At 55.9% G+C, this 27,216-nt stretch overlaps 1 protein-coding gene and 1 long non-coding RNA gene across 6 annotated transcripts; one reads left to right on the top strand and one right to left on the bottom strand.

Annotated features, from left to right (window-relative positions):
- Positions 1-17,419, bottom strand: LOC310884994. The gene is made up of 2 exons (XR_014574488.1): positions 14,977-17,419; positions 1-3,337 (listed from the first exon to the last, which is right to left on the bottom strand). It is a non-coding gene; the product is annotated as an uncharacterized lncRNA (long non-coding RNA).
- On the top strand, positions 7,530-26,048 carry EGFL7 (EGF like domain multiple 7). 5 transcript variants are annotated; one of them, XM_083807704.1, is made up of 12 exons: positions 7,530-7,698; positions 10,272-10,331; positions 12,141-12,209; positions 13,461-13,648; positions 17,462-17,648; positions 19,307-19,429; positions 19,573-19,685; positions 20,432-20,527; positions 21,765-21,929; positions 22,762-22,826; positions 23,135-23,297; positions 25,729-26,048. In XM_083807704.1, the coding sequence occupies exons 5-12, from the start codon at positions 17,569-17,571 to the stop codon at positions 25,749-25,751; spliced, it is 828 nt and encodes a 275-aa protein (XP_083663830.1). In that variant the 5' UTR covers positions 7,530-7,698; positions 10,272-10,331; positions 12,141-12,209; positions 13,461-13,648; positions 17,462-17,568; the 3' UTR covers positions 25,752-26,048. The 5 variants fall into 5 exon arrangements, with proteins under 5 accessions (XP_083663830.1, XP_083663829.1, XP_083663828.1 ...); XM_083807703.1 differs by lacking the exon at positions 10,272-10,331; XM_083807702.1 differs by lacking the exon at positions 13,461-13,648.
- Positions 26,049-27,216: the final 1,168 nt, after the last annotated feature.

Below are 27,216 nucleotides of genomic sequence, written 5' to 3'. Positions count from 1 at the left end.
ATTTTCTCTTCCCTTCCAGAAAAAAAAAAAAAAAAAAAAAAGGAATAAAATAAAAAAAAAAAAAAGTGAATTCCTCTTGACGCAGATCCCCTTCCCCTCTGGATGGGAGTTCAATTGTTCTTGCAAGCAAACTCCAAATCTGCCCCTTGCATTCACTTCCTGTTTCCTGCCAGAAAGGAAACAGAGATTTCGGACTGTGTGAACTAGTCCTTTATTTAAGGATACAAGAAAATAGCTAAAGCCTAATTCAGTGGAGCGCTGTGCACTTTACCATGCTGCATTACAAAACAAAGAAAGAGAAACATACACCCGCCCTTCCCAGCTGAATTGTAAACTGCACAGCGATTTGAGTATAATGGGTATTTATGAAAGTTGTACTAAAACATCGACTGAAGTCCAATGCAAACCCAAACCCTTCGGTCAGGAAGTTTTTAGCTACCAAAAATAATCACCAGGCCTGGCTAATATTTTTAACGATCATGCGTTCTTGGGAATTTCCTCTTCCCTCCGTGGAGATAAGTGATTAAACAAAATAAAGGCAGTGGCCATTTTGATAGGATGGGACGTGTCAGAGAAGAGACATATCAACGGTTCTTTTTTTGTATCTTTTTCCTAAGTCTTGACTTCTGCATTCACTGTCTGGCTTTTAGGCTGAATTCCACTTCTCTATTATGTTGCTGAAATCCAGTGAAGTCAGCAAAAAGACATATATGTTTCCTGGGGAGGACTTTCAAGCCAAGGTATTAGATCTGCTAATAGGGAGACAGCTATCTATTGCACATTTTATTAATTTTATAAAAAAAGACATCGAGTTCTATAGGGGTGCATGGTATTTGTCTTTATAATTTCTGCAGACCACCGCTGGTTTAAGGCCTGGCCGTTCTTCAGGACTTCTCCGTGGAGACCTCATCTGGCCTTAGTCCCACACGAATGAGATCAGAACTGGCCTTTAGAGTGCGATTTTCAATACACCAGGTATTTTTAACATAGAAAAATTTAATCAGTTGCAAGGGTTTTGTTCTTCAATTAGGTAGCTTTAATATTTCAATTATTGTTGTCTGGAAAGATCGGGGAAAGTTGCTGGGAAAGGCAGCGTTGCTGCGGGCAGGGAGGAGGGCTCGTGGCCCTCAGGACTTTGGTGGAGGACGGAGCAGCCCAGAAGGTGCCTTGCAGGACCTAGCACCGATTTGTGACATGGAAATAGCTTTGCTGTGGTGAGAGGGCAACGTTTCCCCTTTCGGTGACAGCTGAAGCTAGCGATGTGTGAACCGGGGTGAGGGTTTTGGGCATCGGGAGGGTCCTGCCCCTGCACCACCCAAATCCCACGCGACCGATGCCTCTGGTGCAGCACATGGCTCTTTGGTCAGACCTGCAAAGGGACGGCTTTTATTCCTTGTCCTCTACTCTCACGACAAGCCTTTTCCTCCCAGTCATCCGTTGCGATGTTACATGAGGATTTCATAGAAATAAATTGCCTCTGAAGGTATTCCAAACCTATATCGTCAGGTCCCTTGTAGGGAACAGCACAGCACCAAGGGAAGAGCAGGCTCCCGGCTCAGTAAATCATCCTGGAGAGACACAAATTATTTTGCTATTATTATTGCTATTCATATATGCACGTATGTCAGGGCTGTTAAGGAAAGTGGCTTGTTGCAATAGGATGCAGCTCTCACTGGTTCATTCAAACAAACATTTATCTGGATCAGCTCTCAAATGGTCACGTATCAGCAAGGCTTTGAAGCAAGGGGGACAGCGCCCAGCTTTCCCAGCCCAGCAGGGAGCCAGGACACTCGTGTCCCCGTTCCCCCTGCAGCAGTGCTGTATAGGGACCTGCAGTGAGAGGCCCTTCCAGCCCGGTCCTACCAGCTGAGGAAACCCATTTTGTCCTCACACGAACAACAAGACACCAAAAACCACGCAGCGTCGATCTGATCCACCCTGTGTGTCTTTCCATTGCACATGGGTTTCAAAAAGATACGGTCTTACTCAAATATTTTGTGAACGCCTGACACCCACTGCAGCGCAGGGAGGTATCTGCGAGATACAAAGCTGCTCTGGCAGCACTGAAACCTTATCTCACACCAAAGTGAAGATAAGGGAGCCCTTTACCAAGCTGGCTTAGCAAAAGAGAGGCTCTGGGTTTTCTCCCGCCTCTGTCTTCAATGTTGTCACTGCAGCAGCGAGGCACGGCCACGTCCCTGATGGGCTCGAGCACCCTGGGGTCCTGGTGGCGCCCCATACCACGGTGCTGCGGGATGTGGCAGATTGTCCCCTGGTGCTTGTTTGATGCCTGTGCGAGGGACACCAACGCGTACAAGAGTTAGCCTCTGCCCCCTGTCTCTCTCACTTTCTTCCTCTCTCTGAACAGCTTTCCTTGAACCCTGAGCAGAGATGCGGGGAGCGAGGGGGAGCCTGAGCACGCAGGGCTCACGCAGAGGAAGGGCTGGCATGCCACACGGACAGGTACATCACTGTGCTTCCAGGAAGGGATTGTTCCTGGGAATCCACACACAGCTCCTTCGGTAGCCAGCACGCAGTCCTTGGCAGCCACGCACCTGGGAGCGTTCCAGGAGCGTCTCGGGGTGGCTCCGGCTCAGGAAGGCACAGATGTCGGCGGCGCGTTACGGTAAGGCCTGGCTGATGCTCTGATGCCAGTCTTAATTCTGCTGGGGATGATTTACGGGCCTTGGCAAGCGGGCGCACACGGGACGGCCCTTTTGGGGAGCCCTTTGCAGGAGAAATCTGCGGCGTGGCATCCTCCCCTTTCAGAAGGTGACCTTGATGACACACGCGGTGGTGCTGAGCTCTCCCTGCGCCTCTGACGCAGCGCAGGAGCATGTGCAGAGCTCCAGGCGTGCTGAAAGCCTTGCCCACAATGGAAACGCTTCCCTGGCCAGGGGCTGTTGCTCACGCAAGGAGCCTCTGCCTTTGCTCGGCCCCGTGTTTGTGGTGCACAGGACCTGCCTGTCTTCTGCGCAACAACCTGACCAGCCCCTTGTGCAACGCGGCGTTGAATATCTAATTAAAAAATAGGCAGTAATTAGCCTTTGGTGTTAATGAGCAGCTATTAGTACCAAAGAGCCCAGTCTGAAGTGGTCATAGGGGTGTCAGCACGCCTTGAAAATGTCTTTTTCCAAAACCAGAGGCTTCCATGAGCAGCAAGAGCCCTGTGCAAAGAGGAGGTCTGGGCCCAACGCTGACTGCTCCTGGGGAAGAGAGCCAGCCTCTCGGAGCTGGCTTCTGGTCCTGGCAGTGTCCACAGAGGATCCGTCCATCCCTGAAAGATGCAGCGAGGTGCTTCCCAGCTGTTGGATGTCAGGAGCCTTTCTGACTCTCACTGTCAGAGAGAAAATAAGCATTTAGGGTAAGATAAAAAACCTAGAGACATGCAAACGAGCTGAAACAACAGGGGAAGACCTCAGAAGGGGCAGCTATCCCAAAGCATCTTTTCTTTAACTCTTTTTATGAACATTTTAAAAAAAAAAAAGACTAATAATCAAAAAGCTAAGGGAAAAAATATTCCCTGAAGAGCTCTGCCAGAAGACCCTTCCCCAGTGCCGTTTCTCCCTGCCCAGCGGGGTGCTCGCTGTGCTCGTGATGGCAGTGACCCAAAAACCACTCCACAAGCACAGACCTAAGAGCTGGCCCGGCCTCGTCTACCCAGTCACCCCAGTCCCATCCCAAACCAGTCACCGAGTGCCCCTGCTCACAGCCTCCCCAGATACTTTGTTGGAGAGGTTTTGCTTTAACAATAATGCTTTTTTAACCAGTAGGGAAATTTCTGTGGGAAAAGTACCATTTTAGTCGATCGTTCCAACTTCTGGACCCTAAGGCTCAGTTTTTGAACTGCGGGACTTTGATCGTTTCCAGGGACCTTTTCCTGAACTCAGATTTCTCAGAGATGGCACTTTCTAAGATGCGAAACGTGGATAAAATTTCTTTTCATATAAAATTTTCACCAGGAGAAGACAAATGTGTTTTCCAGCAAGGCTGCGGTTGTCTGCCAGCCTCCCGAGGCTCTCCCGCGTGGCAAGAACTGCTAACGAAGAATGCAATCTCTGACCTTGATTAATTACGTCTGCACCGCATGGGTATTCCCATGGCACCCTCGAAACTCCTTGCTCCTGCCCCAGCACACGAGGCACAGCGTAAACTCTGGGCTGGAGTCACTTGTGTCAGCCTCACCCGTGTCTGCACCCTGGGGACCGGCTGGGGGGGGCAGATGAGAGGCATTTGGAGGTGCCCCAGGAGATCACGAAGTCTGAGCATGCAAAACCTGGAGGTGGTTTTCATCCCGACCCACACGGTGCCTTGCAAGAAATGTCACCACAAGGGAGGAGCTGGCTGATGGGGGGCAGCTCAGCCAGGGGATGGTCGAGCAGAGGTCCCCGCTGCTGAAACCTGGCTGCTGGGGGCCTTACCCAGCTCTGGTGGCTCTGAGAACTTGGCCGTGGCATGGGCGGGATGCAGAGCAGTGCTGGAGCCTGGTGCCAGGCCCCCACAGCTCCCGTTAACGTCCTTGCAGAGGAGAGAGATCGTGAGGTTGTTCCAGCGTGGGTAGGGCAAATGGGGCTCAGTGCAGGACGAGCAGCCAAAGGCTTTTCTTTTCTTCCTCTGCTCCCTGAAGACGTTCAGGTTTGCAATACCTCTTCCTCTTACACTTTCAGGCTCGAGTGAACATCTGATTCTGCTGAGAAGCAAATTAAATCCCCTGGCAGCTCGCAACATCTGAAATTAGGAGTTAAATTCATGCAGCAGGTTTCATGCAGGAATATAAAAGCAGTTCATGGGTGTTAGTCGAGTAAATAGCATAACATCCATTCGACAGGACTGGCGCTTTCATTATCCACAGTTGAGAAAACAGGCAAAGGATGGTAAAATAGTTTTTCCATGGAGAAGAAGCAGCTGTCACTCAAGGATTTGGAGCGGCTCCCGCCTGTAAACATCTGATGCTGTGCTCCTGAACCCACCCCAGGTCAGAGCCAGCTCTGCGGTGCCCCTGTCCTGCTGCACTAAAACAGCTGGGCTGTCCCAAACCTGCTGTGATGCAAAAAGCTGTGAAGGTGGAGATTTTGCCACCTGATTTTGATTGCTGCTTAGTAATTGATTTTATTAAAGTGTCACGTGTTGCTGCATGACAACATTTTCTCTGACAGTCGCTTGCAGCATCACAGCTACCAGCTGCATGCTGGCCCCAAAAGTGCCCATCAAATAAACCAGGCGGATTTAGTTTCTCAAGAACAGCTGAGACTCAGAGGGAAAAGACACAATGAGGGGCAATGCTCCTGCAATTAAACAGTGGAGGAAAAACAATCACAAAACCAACACGGCCTCAAATTTGAGGGATCAGCGTGGGCAGGGGGTATTCAACTGCAGCCCCATCAGCTGACAGGAGAGCAGCATGCCACGCTAATTGGCTGGTGCTAATGAGGACCCTGAAGTCCCTCCATCCCCCCACTCAATTCACGCCTGACAGGCCCTGAATGCTGCAGGGCTTTTGGAGAAGCACGTGTCCTGGCTTTGTCTGCCTGCATATCCCGTATCCCGTGCTCGGCCCGTGGTGGGTCCCAGCACCACCTCGCCACCGGGACTACCCAAAATGTCAGCGTGCCATGGCTTGGGGCGGCTATCAGGAGCCCGTGTGTGCTGGGGGACACCAGCAGTAGGTCTGGGGACATCGGAGACGTGTGGATAGAGGTGGGCCATGGGCAAATTTCAAATTTAAAACCACCCGTTTGTGTGGCCCCTTCTGACCACTTCCCGCCCCAGCAGCTACTACAGCAGACACTGCGGGCTGGGTAAACAGGAAACATTTTCCACACATCCCATCCCGTTCCTGCAGCTCCGCCACTGAGCCCAGAGCGGTCCTGCGCGTGGCGGTGTGGGCGGCCGATGTCCCAGTGATGCACTGTGACCTGTGCCGGGGCAGAGGACACAGGAAAGATGGCTTGGGGCCAGGCAGCGGTTGCTGCAAGTGTTAGGATTTGGGTCTCGAGTTGTCCCCAGAATTCAGGGGCTTTGGTCTAGAGGAGTGGGGAGGATCGTGATGGTGCCGGGGGCCTTGGGAGGGCTCTGTGGCTTGTGGGGCTGAGAAAGCTGTCAGCCCTGGCCCTCAGTTTTCAGCTTCCCTCAGTTTTCAGTGCTGCCTCTTCTTGCAGGCAGTGCAAGCCATCCATGCAAGCCCTATAACTTTTCATAGGGAGCTTGAAAACCTGCACCAGAAGAGGCTGAGATAACGCCCTCCCTGCATACACACGCGCGGTGTTTTGTGCACAGCTGAGCACAAACGGTGGCTAGAACTGCTCCCGTGGAGTCCTTCGGCTGGCAATGTTCGCGGGAAGCAACCCGCGGTGTAAAATCACCTATTGCTGGAAAAAAACGATGGGATGCAGAAAACAGCCCTTGAAAAACCCTCGTGCCAAGGAAAACAAGTGGGGTCTTTCTTTAGCCATGCGTTTATATAAATAAACATGGGAATATTTTGCGAGCCTCAGGGGACTTGCCCAGAGTAGCATTTTGCTGAATCAGGGTGGGAGTCATCCTCGGCTTATTGTAAGCCTGCGCACAAGTGTGCTGTGCTGCCTGGGCCAGGAGGACGCGGTGCAGCAAGGGCCGGGGGCCCGGAGCTGCCCTGTGCCAGCGGGGCAGATGGCACATGGGCTCTAACATGGCTCTGGTGGCCAGCAGCAGATCAAGGTTTCGAATTCTGATTAAAAAGCATGCTATTCCTCCTTTGAACCAAGGTCACGTATAAACATGCACTTAAGTGGAAATCGCAGTAAGCTTTGCTCCAGAATGGCTCTCAAAATGTGGGAGCTGCGGCAGGTTTTTCTGCGCTCCTCCCTGCTGCCCGACGCTAAAGAGGCCATCTTCGCTGGGTGATTTCAGTGGGTTTGGTGGCCCGAGTGGCCCTGTGCCTCACTCACCTCCAATGCAGGGACAGTGCTGTGATGAGGGTGACAAGCCAGCCAACAAACTGACTGACCGCTGACGTGTAACCTAAATTTTGGGGCGTCCTAAACACTGGGCTGGCACCCCACATAAATATGGCCCCCTGACCAGAAGATGGCCGTCAGCCCCGCCATGTTTGTCACGGGTTGTGAGGGCAGCCCCACCGCAGTGGGGGTCTCCACCAGCCTCCTCTGAGGGGGGATGCAGGGAGGCTGTGGCTGAGATGTGCACCAAGGGGTGCGAGGCAGGAGGGTGGGGGCGGCAGCCATTTTAGGGCTGCTGTGTGGTGCAGGTGGGAGCCCAGGCGGGCGGGCAGTGCCTCCTCCTCGGCCGCCTGTCCCTCCACATGGCCCTGATGGCGGCCAGCTGTGTCCCCTCCATCTTGGGGACTGGCAGGCACAGGGTGGGGGTGCCGCCCCACAGCCCCTCTCCCCTCTGGGCATGCGGCAGCCGTGTTTGTTCTCCTCACAGCGCCCGTTATCAGCGCACAACACACACAGGAAGTCCTGTCTGGGATTGTCCATCCCCGGCCTGATTTATACAGGAAGAAAAGCATAAAAAGCCACCCTTCCACCTCAGCAGTCACCTCCTGCTTGTGCGTGGCCGGCGGCCGGCCATGCGGGGGGTGCGAGGCGGGCACCCGGGCCCGGGCCCAGGGCGGCCATGCGGGGATGGCGGCTGGCAGCCACAGGGCAGTGCGGCGGCAGGGACGGTCCCGGCACGGCGGGGGACAGCGGGGCGCCGCAGGTACAGTACGAGACATGGCCATCGCCACAGAGGGGACAGACTGGGACAGGATAGGGTGGAGGGGTTGTCCTTGTCAGGCTACGGTGGGGTTTTGCGGTCAAGGATGCAGCACTGACGAAGCACTGCCGAGCAAACAGGTTTGCGAAGCATCCCCCGGCTGCGCTGCTGCCAGCTGCGTGTGTGCCGAGCTGAGGGATGGCTCCGGTGCTGGTTTGCTCAGAGCTGAGCCCAGCCCGTAGCACTATTATTTTAATTCACTCCACTGGTGCTTAGGCTGTTTTCCAGGAACAGAAGAGTCCTGGCTGCTGGACAGAGGGTTTATTTTAGCCCCTGCGCATGCAGAGGAAGGCTGCAACGCTTGTGCACGCAAAGATACATATATAAGACAGCTGGAAATTCCTAGCAAACCGCCTTTCGTTCCATCATTCCTTCTCTTTTTTGCGTCTGTCTCTCGGAGTGCCTCTGCTGTAACCCCACGTTGTTCATCCTTGCACCCGCACCCTGCTACCTGCGCCCATTCCCCCTGCACAGCTGGCGGCACTGGGACCCCGGGCCATGCTGCTGCTGCTGCTGCTGCGCTGCTGATTTCAGGTGGCAGTGGCAGAGCTCGGCCCCTGGGGACAGGCAGGACACAGGGCTGGATGAAGCTCTGGGCAGGGACTGGCTTTGCTGAGGCTGGTACTGGATAACTGCGAGCCTGGAGCGTGCTGCGGTTTGCATGCCAGGAGCTCAGCAAAGCCTCTGAATTTATAACCGTGGGTGTTACGCATACAAGTTTTTTTCACCTACCTGCAGACCTGTGGGTCCTACCCTCCTAATCTGTGGCATTACACAATGCAGGGAGGATGCTTTCAGTGGCTCCCTGGGGGTATTTGGGGATAAAAAGTGGGCTGTGGGTAGGAGCAGCAGGGCTACCCAGGCATGCGGAGCAGGACCAAGCCAGCGCATAGCTCTTGACAGAAATAATTGGGTATACTTTTTCACAGGGTCTAACATTCACAGAAGAAATAATAAGGTTATGCAAATGATAAAAGTAATGTGAAAGTGGGTTGGCAAGCTTTGGCACTGCCTGGGAGATGGTTTAAGACAGAAGCCCAGATGCAGCGGTTGGACGCAGAGCCTCCCCTGCACATGCACCTCTCTAGGTATCAGTGGGGTTAGCGGTGCGTACAGAAAACCCCCAGTCTGCCCTGGCAGGCTCTGAATGTTGTTCCCTGTGATCAAGAATTCATTCCGGGGATTGAGTTAGTTCCTCTCTATGCTGCTAAACTATCAGCTCTGTACAACTTTCCCTAGAGGTAAGGAAGAGAAATTGAATCTGGGATGCAGGATTATATGAGCCATTTCCCAGACTCTGCTGCTGCAGATGGGGCTGGCTCTGGGGAGATAGATTTACAAACTGCAACAAATTAGAGTAAACGAACCTGACTCACAGTCACACCAGCAGCAGGAGGACATGCTGAAACACAAGGGAAGATTTAACTTGAGCTTTCAGACCAGACAGAGAAGGAAAAGGAAAGGGTCTTTGCAAACAGAAGAGGGTAATAAAAAATGTTATTTAATTCTCCGTCCCCTCTCCCAAAGCAAACCCTTGGCTTCCTGGTCTGCCTGTAGCTGGGGAGGTGATGGCAGAAAGGAACTCCGCTTAGTGCAGATTTCTGGAACTGGAGACTTTCTCCTGATACTGAAGGATAATTAGAGAAAACAAACAAACAAAACAAACAAGAAAAAACAGTCTTGTGCTAAATGCTCTCGCTGGCATGGCTGTGATTAAGAGACCAGCTGAGCCATGCATGCAACTCACAGCCATTCCCACTGCACTTTCCGTGTGCTCCTTGGGGAGTGATTCACTGGAAAAACGCAGAAGGGAAAGGCAGGGCGGGAACCATTCCCTACTGACTAACACTACTTTTTTTTTGCCAGGGAACTTTCACAGAAAGCAGCAAAATTCAGTTTATTCCTGAGTGAGATGAATCATTTCCCAGTTTTTATACAGCAGCCGTTACTGCCTCCCCTAAACGTATATAAGAACCGTGTGTACTAAAAGAAAATAAACATGGCTGCAAGATGCTGTCCTGTTCACACATTTGTGTTTTTGCACAGCTACAGCTAGGCTGCTGTATGTCCCTGTAGTAGACTCGATTTATAACTTACTGGTCCTGCTTGCGGAGTCCTTACTCAGAGAAAAAAATCGCTTTGTGGGAATCAGATCTGGGTCATAATACGCATAGCACAGGCAACTGGTGGTGAGAGACCCAGTGCTATGGGCCAAGTACTTTTCTTGGTTTGACCTGCTTTGATCCCACTGACATCAATGGACGCCTCTAGATTTCCACTGAGATAACTGGTCTGCAGCTGACGCAATGGAGAACAATATGGAACATAATAGAATAGTGGGAGGTCTTTTTCCTCGCAGAGTTCTGCAGAGCAGGGGCTGCTCCAAAGCCTAAACTTTAGTGTAAAGCTTACAAGCAGCCTTACGAAAAGCCCGAGCAGAAGAATTTGGCCTAAATCAGGAAAAGCCGATTCCCCCTTTTTTTGAATCACCAAAAAATTCCTATTTCTTTCACAAGCACTCCCAGTTCTGTGCCAGACCCCCGTGGAGGCCAGCGAGAGACCATTGTGCACAGCAGGTATGCAGCCAGCCCCGGTTTGTAGCAGCCGAAAAGTTTTGCATCTGTATGTGTGTCACTCTTCTGTCTGCGTCCCCATCCATCCACCTCCAGCTGCCACCTCAGCACCTCTGGCCCCTGTTTTGGGAAGAGTTCCTGTACGTGGGCGCATCCCGGCTGGTGCAAAGGGCTGTAAGCACTCCTCTCTAGGAACTGTTCCTGGTGTGGGACCTTAGTGCTGGTCTCTTATTAGGTCTCCTCTGTTAATCATTCCTTTTTCATGCCGACAGAGCCCCTGCCGCAGACACTCTCCTGCCCCCCAAGCTCTCCTCCCGCACGGGGAGCCCTTGGTGCCCCACGGGACGGTCGGATCCAGGGGTGGTGGCAGTTTCGCCTTCAAAGCCCACCTGGTGCGCGGTTTGAGTCCTGCTCTGGGCGAGGCTCGGTTTATCTTGTAGTACACGCTGGTGGTAAAACCGGTGGGAGACGAGGAGATTTAACGTTGTTCAATCTGAGAGGGAGGTTGTGCAGAAACATTTCTTTCTTGGCCTGGAGACAAGCGTTAATATTAGATGTCGTGGGAGTACACTTCTGAAGTGCAAGGGAGAAAGCTTCGGAGGAAGCAGGGAAAATGCCAGCCCAGGGAGGACTTCGATTTCACTCAGACTCTCAGTCGTGAGCCAAAATCCCTCACTGCCATTGTCAGAGGCTCATCACACCTATATTAACAGAGCCAACAGATCTGATCTTCCCCCGCGCTGAACTGGCATAACTCCACTGCCTTCAAGGGAACTTTGCCAGGCTGTATCCTGGGGGATTTCCTCCCGGCATAATGAATATTAGCATACAAGACACTGAATCCTCCCTCTGAGCAGAGGATTAAATGCTCTTTTAATGCGCTATATGCAGTTCTTAAGCAGATAACATGGGCACTTGCTTGTGCAAAGATTTGACCAAGTAAATGGAGCTGAAAAGCAAACATTTTGCAATTCAAATAATTGCAGAAATTTAAAATTGCTGCAGTGCACTTTGGGAATTATTGGGGAATGGCTGAAAGGGCGGTAACAAAGACCTTGGAGGTGTTGTGCTTAGCCCTGCAACGTGCCGATGTCCCACGAGGAGCTGAAGGCTGGGTGCCGTGAGGGAACGAGTCCATCCCCTTTCTCGCCATCCCTGAGGACTCGTGCAAAAGTTGCCTGGGGATTGAGGGAGCTTAGTCCTTAAATAAACGTGTGCAAGTGTTGCAGGTGGTAAAACACAGTGTTGGGACAGAGCGGGTGGGATCATAAGTGAGCAGAAGGGGATTTTGATACACCCGGGCAGCGTCAGCAGGGATGGGGCACCCCAGAGAGGTGGGGCACGTGCTCTTGGGGCTTCTCGGAAAATCCCAGCCTTGTGCACCAGGGAAACTGCTGAGAGGGGATAGCTCAGTGTTTGGCGAAGCCCTGGCGCTGCCTTAGGCGTGAGGCAGCCCTGCTCTGCTCTGCCCTCGCTCATATCCCTGTCTGCTGTATCCCGAAGGGTGCAAAGGCACCGCGGGTCTGCCCGGCCTTTCCCACCAGGATCGCAGCGGTGTGACCCCACTGCAAGCCTGTGTGAGTGAGGGGACCACCAGGCCCCGCTGGATGCTCCTAAAGCCTCAGGGCCGATGCCAGACGCGGGCGCTCTGTGGCCACGATCCCGTGCTCACCCTACACCCCGCTCCTCAAGGGGCTGTGGGGCGCGTCCGGGAAACCCCCAGACTGGGTCCCTCATGGGCAAAGTCTGGATCCCTGATACCTTCCCGCAGGACACAGGGAGTGTAACCACGGGCTTTTTCTGTCCTGACAGTAAGAAGCCAAGATGCTGCTTAAGGAAAGGATCCCTGCTCGGGACAGATGACAGAGCACCGCGGATAAGGTGAGCGTCTCGGTCGCGAAATTAGATGTTGTGCTTTCAGTATGGTCAGATGCAGAAGCTTTCCACCGGCTTCCAAACATGTTTTGCAACTATTAGACAAGCTGAGTATCAGGCACTGTTCATCTCCCCATAAACCAGAAAAAAAAAAACAGTAATGCTCTCTGCATAATAAGATAATTACCGTCCCTTTGAGGCTCTTGGGAAAAGTTGCCTGTGCTTTGCGCTTATGAGATTACGTGAGCTGAAATCATCCCCCAGAGGTTTGCTGGATCCAGGCAGAGTGAGCAAACCCTCCTGTTTCCTGCTCATGCAACCTAAGACACCGTGTAACGCGGCGCTGCGCTTCCACCGGCGTCGGGAAGCCTTCGCCTGGCTGCCGGAGGGATCCCGTCCCCGGCACGCTCCGTCCTCCCCCCTGGTGACGAAGCTCTTTCTCCACAAGCACATCCCGGAGCCGATTCCCATCTGCTCTGTTCCCTTCCCCGGGGAGGGCCTGACCAAAGCAGTCTGTGGTCCCGTTACACGGGCCCACCTGAGAGCCCCGCGCCAGTACAACCAGCACGCCCCGGCTTTCCCGGGGGGGCTCAGCGTGACCCAGGGCAGCTCCGAGTCAATCGGCGGATCCACGGGGAAATAGAGGGGACGGGCCAGTGATCCCGGCTGCTCTTTTGGAGCCATTATTGTTTAACTGGTAAACATTTCCTTTAAATGCCTACATGGTTTCCAAAAAAATAAAAATAAAATGAAATAAATTGCAAAGCGTAATGGGAACAAATATTCCCCGGGGGGGTGTATCCTGCCATTCAGCCACACATCAGGCCCCTGCTATCTTTAAGGCTGGCTCTGTGCAGAGGCAGGCGCCTAAGTCATTTGAAAAACAATAAACCTCTGTGCTCTAATTTCCCAAGGAAAAACGTAGACAAAACGAGTGGCGCTTCGGCACAAAGCGAAGCGCAGAATTTTCTTTGATAAATAAGCAGGCTTTTACCACCAAAAACCTGCCGGCAGCTGGGGGACCCGCCTGCCGCATCTGCCCCGGGGCGTCCCAGGAAACCTCCGAGCATCCTTGAGGGCTGGCCGAAAAGCAGCCTCCCTGCCCTGGCAGTCCATTGCCTGCTCCTGCAGGACTTTGCCGGTGTAGGGAGTTTTGCGATGAGTCCAGGGGGGACTAAAGGGGCACGGCGGGACCCTGCGGCCCAGCCTTGGGTGGCGGGGGGAAGGCGACGCAGAGCCACGTGCGGTCTCTTTTAGTGCCAGAGAAATGAATTTGCGCTGGTGACGGACGATTTCAGGAAGCCCGTAAGGGGACGGGGGCTACGCTGGGGTCTCCCTCGCTTGCCGTTAACCCGCTGCCCAGCCAGGAGAGCTCTCTGCGGGGAGGGGGCCGGGGACCTCGCGCTCCCCCTAAACGCTCCGGGGGCTGTACGGACGCTCCGCAGGTAAGCCCGGACACCAGCACCGGAGCAGCACGGCCCCCCGCTCAGATCCAGCGACAGCCCCGGGGACACCCCAGCAGCACGCCCCCCTCCCCCCAGCAGGGCCAGACCCCCCCCCCGACCCCCCCCCGGGACCCACCGCATCCCTGCCACTTGTCACCGCGTGTCCCCCCCCCACTCCCGGGGCCGGGCTCTGCCGGGTCCCCGCGCATCCCCCCGGCGCATTTCGGGGGGCAGCTGGCGGCCGGCGGGGGGGGGTCCGGAGGAGTTGGGGGGGCTGGCATCAGGGCGGGGGCAGGCGGCTCCCCCCCCCCCCCCGTGTCCCGGCGCTTCCCCCCCCCCTCCCCGGCTCCGGGAGGCTCCGTTTTTCCTCCTCATTGGGTCGGGGCGGAGGGACCGGCTGGGGCTCGGGGGGGGGGGGGGGGGAAGGAAACGCCGGGGGGGGGCCGCGGCGAGGCGGCGACTCCGCGGCTCCGCCACCGCCACCGGTGAGTCCCGGCGGCTGCGGAGCCCCCCGGGGGGCCCGGCACGGCGGGGGGGGGGGGGGGCGCATCTTCGGGGGGCGAAGGGGAAGGCGAGGGGGGGGGCAGGGGGTAAAAGGGGGGTAAAAGGAGGGGGGAGAGGGCTCGGGCAGCGCGGGGGCGTTGGCGGAGAGGGGCTGGGGGGGCTGGGGGGGCTGGGGCAGGGGGCGGAGAGGGGTGGGCAGGGGGCGTCCTGCCCCGGGGGGAGCGGGGCTGCGGGACGGGGGTGGCATCGCTGAGCCCCGCTGTGCCGTGCCCGCACCCTGGGGTGGTGCTGGCACCCTGCGGGGGGTGCCCGCATCCCGGGTGCCCCCCCGGTCCCCGCAGCATGTCCCCGTCCCCCCCCCCGGTACCCACGTCCAGGGGCTCAGCTCCGCGGTGCTGAGCAGCATCCATCCCCCTGCCCCTGCTCCGCGCCGCTGGTGTCCCAGCCCGTGCGGGCAGCGGCTGGAAGGGGTCGGAGGGGGAAAGCTGCGTCCCTGCTGCTGCTGCTGCTGCTGGTGCTGGTGCTGACCCCCCCCAGGGGGTCTGGGCACCGACCTGCGGGGCTGAGAGCGGCGGGCTCACCTCCAGAACCAGGCCACGCTGTTGGCAGAAATGCAGCTGGGGGGGGGGGTGGCTGGGGGGGCATCTCGTCCTCCCGAGGGGCTGCATCCTCCCGAGGGGCTGCGTCCTCCCGAGGGGCTGCATCCTCCCGAGGGGCTGCAACCTCCGGCATCGCTTCGGAGGCAGCCCCCAGTTCGTGCTGCTGGCATCACCCGCAGCTTTAGCCTGGGGTCCGCGGGCCGAGCTGGGCGAAGCGCTGCTCACCTGCCTTGGGGGATGGATTTTCCTGCTGCCCACCTGCCTCCGGGGTTGTATTTTCCCGCTGCTCACCTGCCTCTGGGGTTGTGTTTTCCCTTCGGTTGCTGCTGTGGGTTGGAGAGCAGGCTTGGAAGCGTAATGGGGGTGTTTCCGGCTGGCGGGAGAAGGACCCACCAGAGCACAGGGCTGACCGAGGAGCCTTTGCTGCCCCCTAAACCAGCAGAAGCTCAGATGCACCTACGTAGTTTCACTTGCCAAGCCGTGGGGCTTCATCTCATCATTCAAGAAATGAGAAAGACACTGAAAAAAAGCTTTTTTTTTTCTTTTTCAAGCCTGAAAAGATTTTCCTTAAACTACGTACTTTAAAAATGGAATACTAGGATAGATAGTGGCAACAGGTTGGAGGATCTTCTGCAGCTTTGAGGAGGCCGATTTTCACAATTTTCATAAACTCGTAAAAGAGACAAGTATAGACTATAATATCTTCCACTTTCAAAACTTCATCTGATCCTAAGCAACCATAATTTTGTGACCCCGGGGGAATACTCAGACCGCTTGAGGTAGGGCAGTGCTGCTCCAGTTCAAAGAGAAAAACAAGCCGTCTGTATTTTCAGCTTGTGCCCTGCGTTTCTTCCCTTCCCCACAGGGAAAGCTCCCATGGTGGTTGCAGGAATTCTGTGGGAGGACTGCGATGGTTGGCAGGGTTTGACTTGGAGGCTTCTGGAGCAGCACCGCTAGCCCAGGATCTGTGCCTGTAGGGAAAATATGCGTCCCAGTACAGCTCTGGGGAAAACCCCTGTCTGAGCAGCAGGGATTTAGTCCGTCTTTGTACACCAGTGTCCCTGGGACGTCTCCAGAAGGGATGGGGAGAAAAAATATTCTTTCGCTGTTTTTTAAAAACTTTCCCACAGGTCTTTCCTGATGGTGGAGGTACGATTTATTAATCATTAGAACATGAAATGTACTGTTAAGTTTGGAGGAAAGGTAGGAGAACGGAGGGCTGCAGGCTGCGTATCACCAAAATCCTCCTTACCTCCTCAAAGCCAGCCTCGTACCTTGGTTAAGACGGGCCCAGGAGTGTGCAGCTCCCCGCTGGGTGCTGGACCCAGGGGATACGTGGGCAGCCAGAGGAGCGGGGTGGCGACGTTGCCACCCCTTGCTGTGCTTCTGGAGCCAGGCCCTCAGCTTCTGCACCGGGTTCAGCGGTGGAGCGAGGTCCTGGCTGCGTTTTGCAGCGATTCAGTCAATTCACTGCGACGTGCAGCTTCCGTTGCGCAGCCAGGCCGAGCCATGTGTCCGCTCACTGACCGTGATGAGTCCTGGTGCTGCTCAGCCAGCCTTTGCCTTGTGATATTGCACAGAAACAGGCACGAGATGCTTGCCTCTAAGGGGCAGGAAGGCACAAACCCCTGCACGGCAAGGGATCGCCTGCGTCGGGTACTCCGCTGCGGTCAGACCAGCCATGGGCTCGGGGCTGGTGCCAGGGGATCTCAGAAGCAGCGGGAAGCTCCAGCACGTTTGCTGGGCGTTGAGCAGATGCAAGGCACGCCAGTTTGTCTCCAGATGCAGGCCAGGTGGAAGCCTCCATCTCTCTGTGCCTCAGTTTCTTCACCTGCACGAAGAGATGCTGCTGCCTGTCTTGGAGGAGGACTTGAAGAGTTACAGGTCTATCGATTTGGGATGATCATCCCCAAAAACCTGGCGTTAGGAATTGTCCATAGAAGTTTGGGGATGAACCTGCAACTCTCCAGTCCGTTCTCATCCCACATCACCTGGGGATTTCAAAACTTTTGGGTAGCTCTGCAGTTTCAGAAGGATGCTCCCTGCTGTGTTGTATCCCGGTAAAGCAACTCCTTTTTCAAGGTTTAATCAGAAAGAATGATTCTCTCTTTAATTGTCGTATGTTTAAGGCGGGTTTCTTTATTTCTTCCTCCTTTAACTGCTGCCATCCGGAGGCCAACTGTTTTGTATAAATTAGACACTGTGTAAATTAGATATTGTTATTGACCTTCTTCAGCCCTGTTTCATATTTGTCCTCTGCTAGAAAATCAAAGCCTCTATTTCCAACTTGGTTAGTACTGACTCTGCAGACGGGACATATGGCCCTTAAAGCACTTTTCTCTGGCAAGAGCTTGTATTTTAAAGAGAGGAAGATCAGATTTCAGTATGTTATGTGGTGGGAAAATGCAGCTTTACAATGCTGTATGGATTAAGAAATTACAAGCCATTGTTTTGGCCTTGCTGCCTGGAATTGGCTGCATGTTTTGAACGATGCAGGTTTTTTCTGTGCAGCCCAACGAGGGCAGTACCGCCACCCCATCCCACCCTGTGTGGATGCCTCACAGGGAAATTTCTGTTCCCTTAGAGCTGACCTGGCTGTCAGTCTCATGCCGTGCCCTTCTTCCACCCCCTGTCCCCATCGGATGTTATCGGATGTTGTCGGCTGGGTATGGGCACCACGTGTTCACACCTTTTTTTTGCTCTGTTCCAGGGTTCCCCGCTGAAGCGTGAGACATGCAGTAGGAGCCAGCGCTTCCCACCGAGGTGTGACCCTGGTCCTTGCTGCACAGCCCAGCGCGCAGCGGGAGGGGACAGGACATGCCCCGAATCGGCTGCCTCCTCTCGGGACTCGCCTTCATCCTCAGCACGACCAGCACGGAGGCTTTTGCCCGGGCAGGGTAAGCTCCTTTTTGTCTGCATCTCCCAGATGTGTCACAAGCACATGCTGAGCTGTCAAGGCACTGCTCGTCCTCACCCGGTTGTGGGCACATAGCTGGGCTGGCAAGGAGCTGGGAAAAGGCTCCGCAGAGCCCTCCTGGGGCAGCCACATCTCGGCAGGCCCTCGCTGGGGTCTGTTTGCTGGGCCACTGAAGCGAAAAACCCCTCTAGAGAAAATGCCCTGGCTCTGTTCAGCCCATGCAGGGGACACAAAGGCACTCTGGGCTTTTTGTCCGGGAGAGTCAAAAGCTAAACAGGCCCTGAGCTGTTCAGGAATTACTATTGTCCCTTTCAAGCACATCCTTGCACAAAAATACTCGTGCTGTCTTGCTGTCGTGCCAGTCAGGCCTTGCAAACGAGCCGTCAAAGCAGGCTGCCATCTCGCAGCTCCGAGAGGCTGCAGCGTGCAGGGGATGCAGGTATTAAAAGCCCCAGGGACTGCTGCAGCAGTTGCGGCCCATGGGAGCAGCAGCCCCAGCAATTCCCCTTCCCTTTCCTGGAACTGGGGCTGACACAGGCCCTGCATCTATCCCAGCACGACCTGAATAGCCACATCTCAGCTCCCTGCTGGGCCAAAAGGTGCCTAGCGCTCAGCGCCCCAGTTCCTTCCCTTGCCAAAAGGAGCTCGAGCTCAGCCCCTGCCCCGCAGATTCGGCTCACATTTTCTACAAAGTTTGTTTTTACATTGAAATACCCTCCTCTAGCATTAAACCTTTCACATTCTGGTCGTGACCATACCCGCAGGCTGAATTCCTCTCTCACACGCACACACTGCAGCTATAGCTTTATTATAAAATCTGCAAAGCAAACAATTGCCATTTAAAAACCCTGTCTTCTGTAACATTAACCAGTGAGGCTGAGAGGAGTTTTCTGGAGTTAATGGAAGCCATCTGATGTCCGTTGTTAATTCCCAGACTTTTTTATTCTAATTTTCTAATCAAGCTGGGAGGCTGAGACAAGCAAGCAAGCTCCTCAGTGGGACTGAGCTGCTTGGGCTGGAAACTGTTGAAGAAAAAGAATCTTTAACTGATACCGCTTTGGCTGTTAACCTTGGGAAAGTTTTTGACTGGGTCTCAGTTATCTTAGAAGGAACAGAGGGCAGCTTTCTTCTGTCCTCCACCTTTTTGCTTTGAGCCTGACCCTTTCTGTGAAGTCATTAATTTTTTGGTGACCACAGAGGCATCAGGCTCAGGAACAAAAAAGTCTCGGAGAGGAAAAAATACACCTAAAATTGAATGGTTTTAGGGGAAAGGAGGTAGTGAATGAAAGGAGAACAGCCCTGAGTGAATCCCCCCTGCTAAATCTAGGCCCCGCCTGTCCAGGACAGAGGAACTGTGCAGGGGTGAGTGGACGAGGGGGCGTCAGTGCCTTCGTGCCGGGCTGGGAAGGAGGAGGCCGTGCAGCCCGCAGCGCTGCCAGCTTTGTCTCCCTGCCCCGAAACAGCTTGGAGTCACCTCCCGGGTCACTTGGGCACTGAGCCACTGCCGTATAAATAGCCCTGTGTAATTTGGGGTTGTCAGGCTGTGTCCCCAGCTGGTGTAAAGCCCCTTTGGCGTGTTGGGAGAAGCGTCGGGCTCGTGTCCCAGCTGGGGCCTGACCCGCGCCCCTCTCTGCTCAGCCGCAGGGCCTGCGCCGCCGAGCCGCGGAGCCGGACGGCCGCCTACACCGAGTCCCACGTGCAGCCCGTGTACCAGCCCTACCTCACCACCTGCCAGGGCCACCGCCTGTGCAGCACCTACAGGTGAGGGAGCTGCCTGCTTTCGTGAGCAGGAGCTGGAGCCGTCGCAGCAAAGCAGCACCCGGAGTGGTGTGGGAGCGGGGTGGAGGGCTTGGGATGGTCCCTGATGGTCAGTCCCGTGGCTCAGCCCCGTCTCTGCGTTGCAGGACCATCTACAAGGTTGCCTACCGGCAGGTGTACAGGCAGGTGCCCCAGCACGTGGCCTCGTGCTGTCCCGGCTGGAGCAGAGCCAGCAGCCACGCGCTCAGCTGCAACACAGGTAAGGAGGCCGCTGTGCCACCCCGGGGCCAGCGCTCGACTTCCCTGTCCCCAACCCCCTGTGCCCAGGTAGCTCAGGTCCCTGGATGAGGCCCCAGCAGCCAGCTCTCTCGTCTACTGACACCAGTCCAATTCCCCCTGTAGGAAAGCATTTACATTTTTAGCCTCCAATAGCACAACTAAATGTGGCTCGATTTCTGATTAATTTCTATCCTTTCTCTGCTGCCTCACAGGCCTTTTTCCTTTGGGATTGTTTATTAACTTTATGGTCACCAGAGGATAAATAAAATGAGTAAGTCCTTTCCATATAAATCAGCAGTAATGGAAGAGAAATGCTTTCAGGAGGAAATTGTGATGTGCAGCACAAAACAAACGCAAAACACATCAGCAGCTAATCTGCCCCCAGCAGAGCTCGGAGCTCAGCACCAGCCATGTCCCAGGCGTGATGCTGCCTGAGCTGCTGGGGCTGCAGTGTGGCCCTTCTGCCCTGGCCCTGTGCTGGCTGCAGGCACCTTGGCCTCTTTCCAGGCTGCAAATCCAAGCTCTGTTCGTCACACTCCAGCTGTGTCCCACACACCCTGGTGCTGCCAGCACTGGCCAGCGCAGCCCCCCGGGATGGACTGGTGCAAGGGCGTGCTGCTCTGTGCACGTGCGTGGTGCGTGCACACACACCCGTGGTGGCCGGGGAGGGGGCTCGGGACCCCCCCCAGCCCTGCCAAGTGACGCTGTGTCTGATTGCTCTTGCAGCTCTCTGCCAGGTGCCGTGCCAGAACGGCGGCCGCTGCGCCTTCCCCGGCCGATGTGCCTGCCCGCCCGGCTGGACGGGGCTCTCCTGCCAGACAGGTACCGCTGCGCCCCGCTGCCCTCCTGGCCCATCGGTAGGGGACAGGGACCAGCACTGTGGCTCCTCACCAAGCCTGGTGCTTCCCAGAGCCCAGAGGGGAACCTGTGTGTGACCTCTCTGCACACACACCTACGCATCCTGCTCCGGGGCACCGATGCCTGCTGCTCCAGCCGGGAAAGCAGGGAAGCTCAGAGCTCCCTGTGGCTGTGCTGGTGCTGCCAGAAGTAGAGCACAGCCCTGGTACCCACATTTGCTCTTTGCTGCTGCTCCACACTGGGTCAGCACGAGCAGAGGCTGTGCTCTGCTGCGACTGCAGCCAGCAAAGGGCCTTGTGCAGAGCAGCCGTCACGCTCACGGGGTCAGCCCGAGACTCTATTTGCAGTGACCCATCTCCCAGCCTTTGTAAACTCGTGCTGTAAACTAAGACACCCATTTACTGCCCAGACTAAATCTGTAAAACCAAAAATATCCGGCAGTGGAGGGGAAGGGTTCCTCTCCTGCGTGAGAGCAGCTCCTTGCTGGAGCTCGGGGAAATCTGGCAGAGCCGAGGCAGCAGTGTTCGACAGACCTTAGCACACCAGCATGGTGCAAACCACGTCTGCCATGTCTCCTGGCTTTCCACCCTCCTGTAATGCAGAGGAGGAACGTGTGGCATTGACCCACGCTGGGCAGGGCAGGGCTGAGCGCATTGCTGACAGCTCTGGCTCCAGCGCGGGGGGAAAGGATTTTCCCACTGCCTAGAAGAGATTCGCCCGGGCGTGGGAAGCAGCTCTGCTCATTTTGCTTTGTGGGAACAGCTTTAATAACTCCCCCGTGTGAGGAGAGGTTACTGGGTTTTATACACACTTGAAAGGCTGATAGCTCCTCGCCACGGCTGGCTGGAACCAAAACCCCGGCCGTAAATCCAGGATGAGAGCCAAGCACTGCGGGAGGCAGTGCGGGGCCGCCTGCGCCTGCCTGCTCGGGGATAGTGACCACCCCAGCCAGAATTTGGACATTTCTGAGCTTATCTTTTGCTTCTGACTCTTATATATGGGGAGACCAGAGCTGTGCCCAGCACAAATGCCAGCCCGGTCTGGGTGTCCTGGGCCCTGCCTGCGGTCCCATCACATCAGCATGGCTCTGGCAGGGGAGCAGCAGCACCCCTGCTCGTGTGGCACCGCCGTCCACGCCCCTCGTCCCCCGTGAGCATCTCCCCCCAGCCCCGTCCCCACGGAGCCATCCCTGTCCTTCCAGATGTGGACGAGTGTGCCGGCCGGAGCCACGGGTGCAGTCAGCTCTGCGTCAACACGGCCGGGAGCTTCCGCTGTGCCTGCCGGGATGGCTTCAGCCTCGCTGCTGACGACAAGGCGTGCCAGCCCGCGGGGCTGGGCCCCGGGCCAGGGACCTTCAGCCAAGCAGGTAACCTTCTGCTGAGGCAGCACAGCCCCAGCTGCTCGGGGCCTTTGGTGCAAGCTGGGATTACCCCTCAGCATCACAAGGTGGCTGGAGCAGGACTGGCAAGAGACAGGAGAGGGGACAGCAGCCAGCACCCATCAGCTTTATTCCCAGTGACCCAGGAGACCCAAACAACCGCCCTTGTGCACGAGTTCGGCCCCTGCAAGGGTGACAGAGCCCGCTGTGGCATGCGGTGGCCGGGGCTGTGGCTGTGCTCTCCGTCATCGTCGTCGTTCTTCTCGCAGGGCATGTCTGGAGCCACGAGGAGCATCGGGCGCTGCTGGTGACGGCCCATTATTACTTTTGGTACGCGCTGTGACACTTCAAACTCGTACCGTGAGTAATAATGCGCTGTGGCCAGCACTGGCATCGTGAGGGCAAGACCTGGGAGAGCAGGGCAGCCCCCGGCATGTGCCCCGCCACCTGCCTGCCTTTGTCCCACGTCCAGGGTCCTCGGCAGGGACAATCCTTTGAGCTCAGCACGGGACAGGGCAGAGCTGGGTGCTAACTAACCTCCTGACAACACGGACGTTTTGTCCTTTAAGCATCAAAGCCTGAAACGCTCCCCCACTTTGTTCTAGGTACTCCAGCGGCCAGGAGAGGCGTGCTCTCGGTAGTGCCAGGTCCAGGTGCCTGCGCTCGGAGCAGGCGTTGGATCTCATTCCTGAGCCCTGGTGTTCCCTAGGAGGGGAGCAGCAAGCAGCAGTGCTTGGCCTGAGCCCAGCACATCCCACTTCACCTCGGATGAATTTAGGGTTTTTACTAACCGACCTTTTCTTGGTCGTATTTTTTTCAGGTCCCTCCAATGAAATGAAGGAAGAGATGAAAGACCTGAAGAACAGAGTGGAAGCGCTGGAAGAGGTGGGTGTTCGCTGCACCCCTCTGCCCCTTCCTTCCCTGCCCAGCCGTGGCCCACGGCCGTGCACAGCCGGCTCCAACCCCGGGCTGTGTGCAGCCAGGCTTTCCCTCCACCCCTGCTCTATTTTTAACGCCACGCCGGCCTCACGCAGGCAGGGATCGGGCAAGGATCCCAGCTGTGCTCCACACTGCCGCAGAGCCTCGCAGCGGCTCTTGCAGCATGGTGTCCCTTTGAACACAACCAAACACCCCCCGCCAACACCACTCCTGGCTGGGGAGGGCATGCTGACGGCTCCCCTTCTTCCCCGCAGAAACTCCAGCTGGTGCTGGCCCCCTTCCACAACCTCGCGACGTCTGAGCCCGAGGACATCGGCGCGGACCCCATCAGCCGGCTGTCCCACTCCCTGCAGCAACTGGACAGAATCGACTCGCTGAGTGAGCAGATCTCCTTCCTCGAGGAGCGGCTGGAGACATGTAAGTGCCCGGAGGAAGGGGGGGGGATCGAAGTGTTGCACTCCACCCCTCCACATTTCTCCCCAAGCAGTCAAGCGCCACTAAGCCGGCCTCAGACCTCAGACCGCGGCTCTGCTCCGCCAGCGGCCTGGGGCTGTTTGTGCCCTGGTGCAGGGAGGAGGCGCGGAGGTTGGCCACAGATGCAAGCCAGCCAGACCAGTAACACACACGCCACTATTAATCTGTATCTCCCCTCAAACTCAGCAGCCTGTAATTAATAAAAGATGAACACAAACAGCCCATTAGCTTCATTTCAAAGATGTCTTTATGGCTGCAGCGTCTGATTGCCCTCATAGCATCCAGAATAGCAAGGCAGGCACACGGAAACGTGGCTCTGAGGCAGAAGCAGAAGGAGCCCACCATGAGCGGTGGCTCACATCTCAGTCAGCACCTTCACCAGCCCTGTTCCCTTCCTGTAGCACTGTGACTTAGTCCAGGATGAAATGAAAAGAATCCCAAACTCGTAGGAAATCAATAGTCCAAAAAGTCAATCAGGAAAGTTTAGGGAGCATGCTGAAGCTGGCAGATTTATCAGCCTCTGAAGTTTTAGGCATGTTTCTTTCTGAAGTCTATAGCACAGTCCTGTGCCATGCAGCACACCAGAGGAGGTGTCTTAGGAGCAAACTGAGCAGATTGGAGCAAGGGATGCTGGTGAGAGCTGCCGGTGTGACCGAATGTGGTGTGTCCTGCCTGGCATGCTCCCCTGCAGCACGGCGGAGCAGGGCAGTGCTGGAAGGGTGCCCTTGGGCCCATGACGATTGCCCAGAGCTCTCTCTGGAGCACTGCGGTTTGACTCGTAGTAGAGCACAAACCGTGTAAACACTTTATTTTGATCTGCAGCTTGTAGGCGATTTGCAGCTAATTTTCCCATGAAAAAAATCCAGTCCAACGTTCCCAGAACCCAGCCATGGTTTGGCTGGCTCAGGAGCTGGTGCGCAGCAGCAGCCTGCTGCTAACTGAAGAGGGGTTACATGGAGAGACAAAGGGGCAGCGAGGTTTCAGGGCATATCCAGTCCCAGCTCGCTGCTTGTGGTAATGGTTTAGATATAACAGATTGCAAAGAGCATTCTTGAAGCTTCAAAATGACCCTTTAAAAAAAAAAATCTCAGAAAGGGGTAATTATCAGAACCACCAAGTGTCACACAGCAGACCGAGTTTCCTGGCATTGTCCTGTACATATTCTTAGTGACAGCACCGAGGAATGTGAGTAACATCACAAGGTAACGTGGATTTCTTCCAAGGGATTACTCCAGAGCCCTGAAATTAGCTTCTGCCAAGCCTGTTCCAGCAAGCAAAGCGTGCTTTTGACCCTCCCATGTTCTTGGAAGTCCCCGGAGGACACAAGACCGTTCTTTCTCTCCAGAGAGCGGTGGGGTTTGCAGGGCATCCCATGGAGAGTTACGTAGCCATCCATTTTCTGTGCCTTGTGAAGTGTAACGCAAAGGTATAGCTGCACCCCTCAATTCTCTGCCCGGTGGGGCTGTGTGTAAGGCCTAAACAACATTTCCTCTTCCTTAAACCACCGGCGAGGGCACGAGGTTGGATCTCAAGCCGTAACCACTTGAGCCCCCTCCAAGCCTGCATTACCCGGGTTAGCACAGACCGTGCCAGTGCTCGGCGAGGCCGCTGACAGCCAGCTGGCAGACAGGCTCATCACTGTGCTGGCTGCTCTGCGGCCACGGCTCCGTCCCCAGCCCACAAAACCTCCCTGGGCTTCTGCTCGGGCCAGCCGAAGCGCTGGGGGCTTCAGCGACCAGCAGGGGCTGCTTCCAATTACTGTCACCCAGAGCCACAGGCTGCGGTCGGGACAGGCTGGTCCCAGGCAGCGTTATTGTCACTGCTGTCCCCACCTCGGGACGCTTTGTGCAGGACTCCCCAGGCCCAGGCAGGGCTGGCGAGGGCTGCGGCATGCCAGGGAGGTGAGCGCCACGCTCCCAAAGGCAGCAGGAGGGAGCCAGGAGGGCTTTGTTTGGCAAAGGGAAACCGGCAAATACGGGTGACGTTTATAAAGGTCCAGGTCAGCCCTGTCGTTCTGGGGAGAGAGACAGCGAGAAGATTTAGCACCTTCTGCAAGACGGGGATTGGTTATGGCCAGCACAGGAAACCCTGCGCTTCTGTGCCCATCACGAGCTTGGCTGGAGGTGCCCGGGGCAGGGTTTGCCTGCACATGCTGTAAGGCCAGCTCTTGGTAGGTGCAGCCTGCCGTAACAGCTTATAGTTGTGTGATACGAGCCCCCAGGGAGTCAGGCAGTACCCCCCCAGCCCACGCACACATCTCCAGCCAAGCAGTAGGACAAGAGAATTGCATTAGCTACGAGCCAGTCGCTGTCACCACACCAAACCCCGGCTAACAACACCGCTGGATTGATTTATTTATTTTTAATCTTCCCAGGTTCCTGCAAGAACGAACTCTAGCTGAGCGCCTGAGGAACTGGAGGAAGCGGAGTGCATCCGTAGCGTTTATCTCACTCTCCAGCCACAGGCTGGGGCTGAAGCCACATCATCCACAGGAAGACACAGGGTAGCGGGAGAAGGCTGGTTTCCCATCAGCATCTCCGGCGTTTTCTCTTCCAAGTCACCTTACCAAAGGTCACGCAGTTACTTCCAAACTGGACTCCTAAACCTCGAGCATCCCACCCCACTCCTGCCGGAGGGGCAGACAATAAATGCCATGCCTCACGCCGTTAGCGGTGCCTGAGTGGCTCTACGTGAGGCCGTGTGGTGCTTGGTGGTGTTTGGCTTTTATTTGGTATCACCCAGAGACATCACCCACAAGAGCCTGGGGCACTGGGGGGGGTTGTGCTGCGTGCCCAGCACTAATTCCCAGCAGAGCACAGCCCCGACCCGGGCAGGACAGTTGTCCCCACGTCCCACCTGAGTATTCTTGGACTTTCTCCCGAAGAAGGTGCAGACAAGGCAGGTGCTTTTTCGAGCATTTGGAGGGCTGTGGATTTGTGGCAGGGGGCAGCCCCAAGCCAGGCAGCGCCGCAGGGAGGGACGGGTGCAATTGGTCCCTGCAAAGGTACTGCACGGGGCAGGTACGGGGACGGGTGTCCCTGCTGCGGCACCTGTCCTGCCCCTGGGGACCTTCCTCCCTCCGCAGCCAGCGCTGGAAGGGGGCTGCTGCTTTGTATCTCCTTAGGGTAGCTGCTGCGGCGGCTTGCTCTGAAATTACCTGCTTAGCTCAGCCCTCTGCACCACCCCCGAGCCCTGTAGAGCAGTAAAGATGATGCTTTTACACGGGCCTGAAGGCAGAGTCTGGTTTTACCTGCTCTAATGCAAAACCTTTCCCCATGACACTCCCACCGTCCACGCAGAGCGGACGGGGACAAACCTGTGCAGCTCAGCCATGCCCACAGGGTGACACCAAGCAGGGGACCAGTCCTCTGCACACCTGGATTCAGGGCCAAGGGCCGACAAATCCCTTTGTTTCCACTGGCACAGTGCTGGCTGTGGGGTAGCTGGTCTCTCCCTGCCCTACAGTTGCTGCCTCCCAGCCCTGTTTGCTCAAGCCCAAGGTCGCAGGTGCAGCAGAGCGGATGTGACCGACCACGTACGAGGCTTTCCTACGACCACAGCTGCAGGAGGAGCCACGTGGGTACGGCCGTGCTGCAGGGTTGTAATAAAATAAAGCCTCCTGCTGAGTGAACCGAGGCTGCGGACCTGTTGCTGGGGGCATGGAGCTCCCCAGGGCCCTGCTTTGAGATGGGCTTGGAGCCACTGAGACAGGGCCCTGGGGGTCTTTGTCCTCCTGCCTCAGACCAGGCAGGGGCTCAGCACGGGGCTGTCAAAACAAGGTTGTAAAATTGCCACCAGATCACCAAACCCTCCCCCTGACGGGTCAGCATCACTCCTCCTGTGACAGCCTTCCTCCCCCAGC

The sequence above is a fragment of the Anser anser genome, assembly GCF_964211835.1.
Source record: "Anser anser genome assembly, chromosome: 21".
NCBI classification, from domain to species: domain Eukaryota; kingdom Metazoa; phylum Chordata; class Aves; order Anseriformes; family Anatidae; genus Anser; species Anser anser.
Note: the sequence above shows the minus strand (reverse complement) of the source record. Positions and strands in the feature narration are given on the sequence as shown.

Coding starts and splice junctions, on each gene's coding strand:
- EGFL7 (XM_083807701.1), top strand. CDS start 17,569: ATGCCCCGAATCGGCTGCCTCCTCTCGGGACTCGCCTTCATCCTCAGC. Junction 19,686..20,431: donor CGCGCTCAGCTGCAACACAG/GTAAGGAGGCCG, acceptor TTGCTCTTGCAG/CTCTCTGCCAGGTGCCGTGC. Junction 21,930..22,761: donor AGGGACCTTCAGCCAAGCAG/GTAACCTTCTGC, acceptor TATTTTTTTCAG/GTCCCTCCAATGAAATGAAG.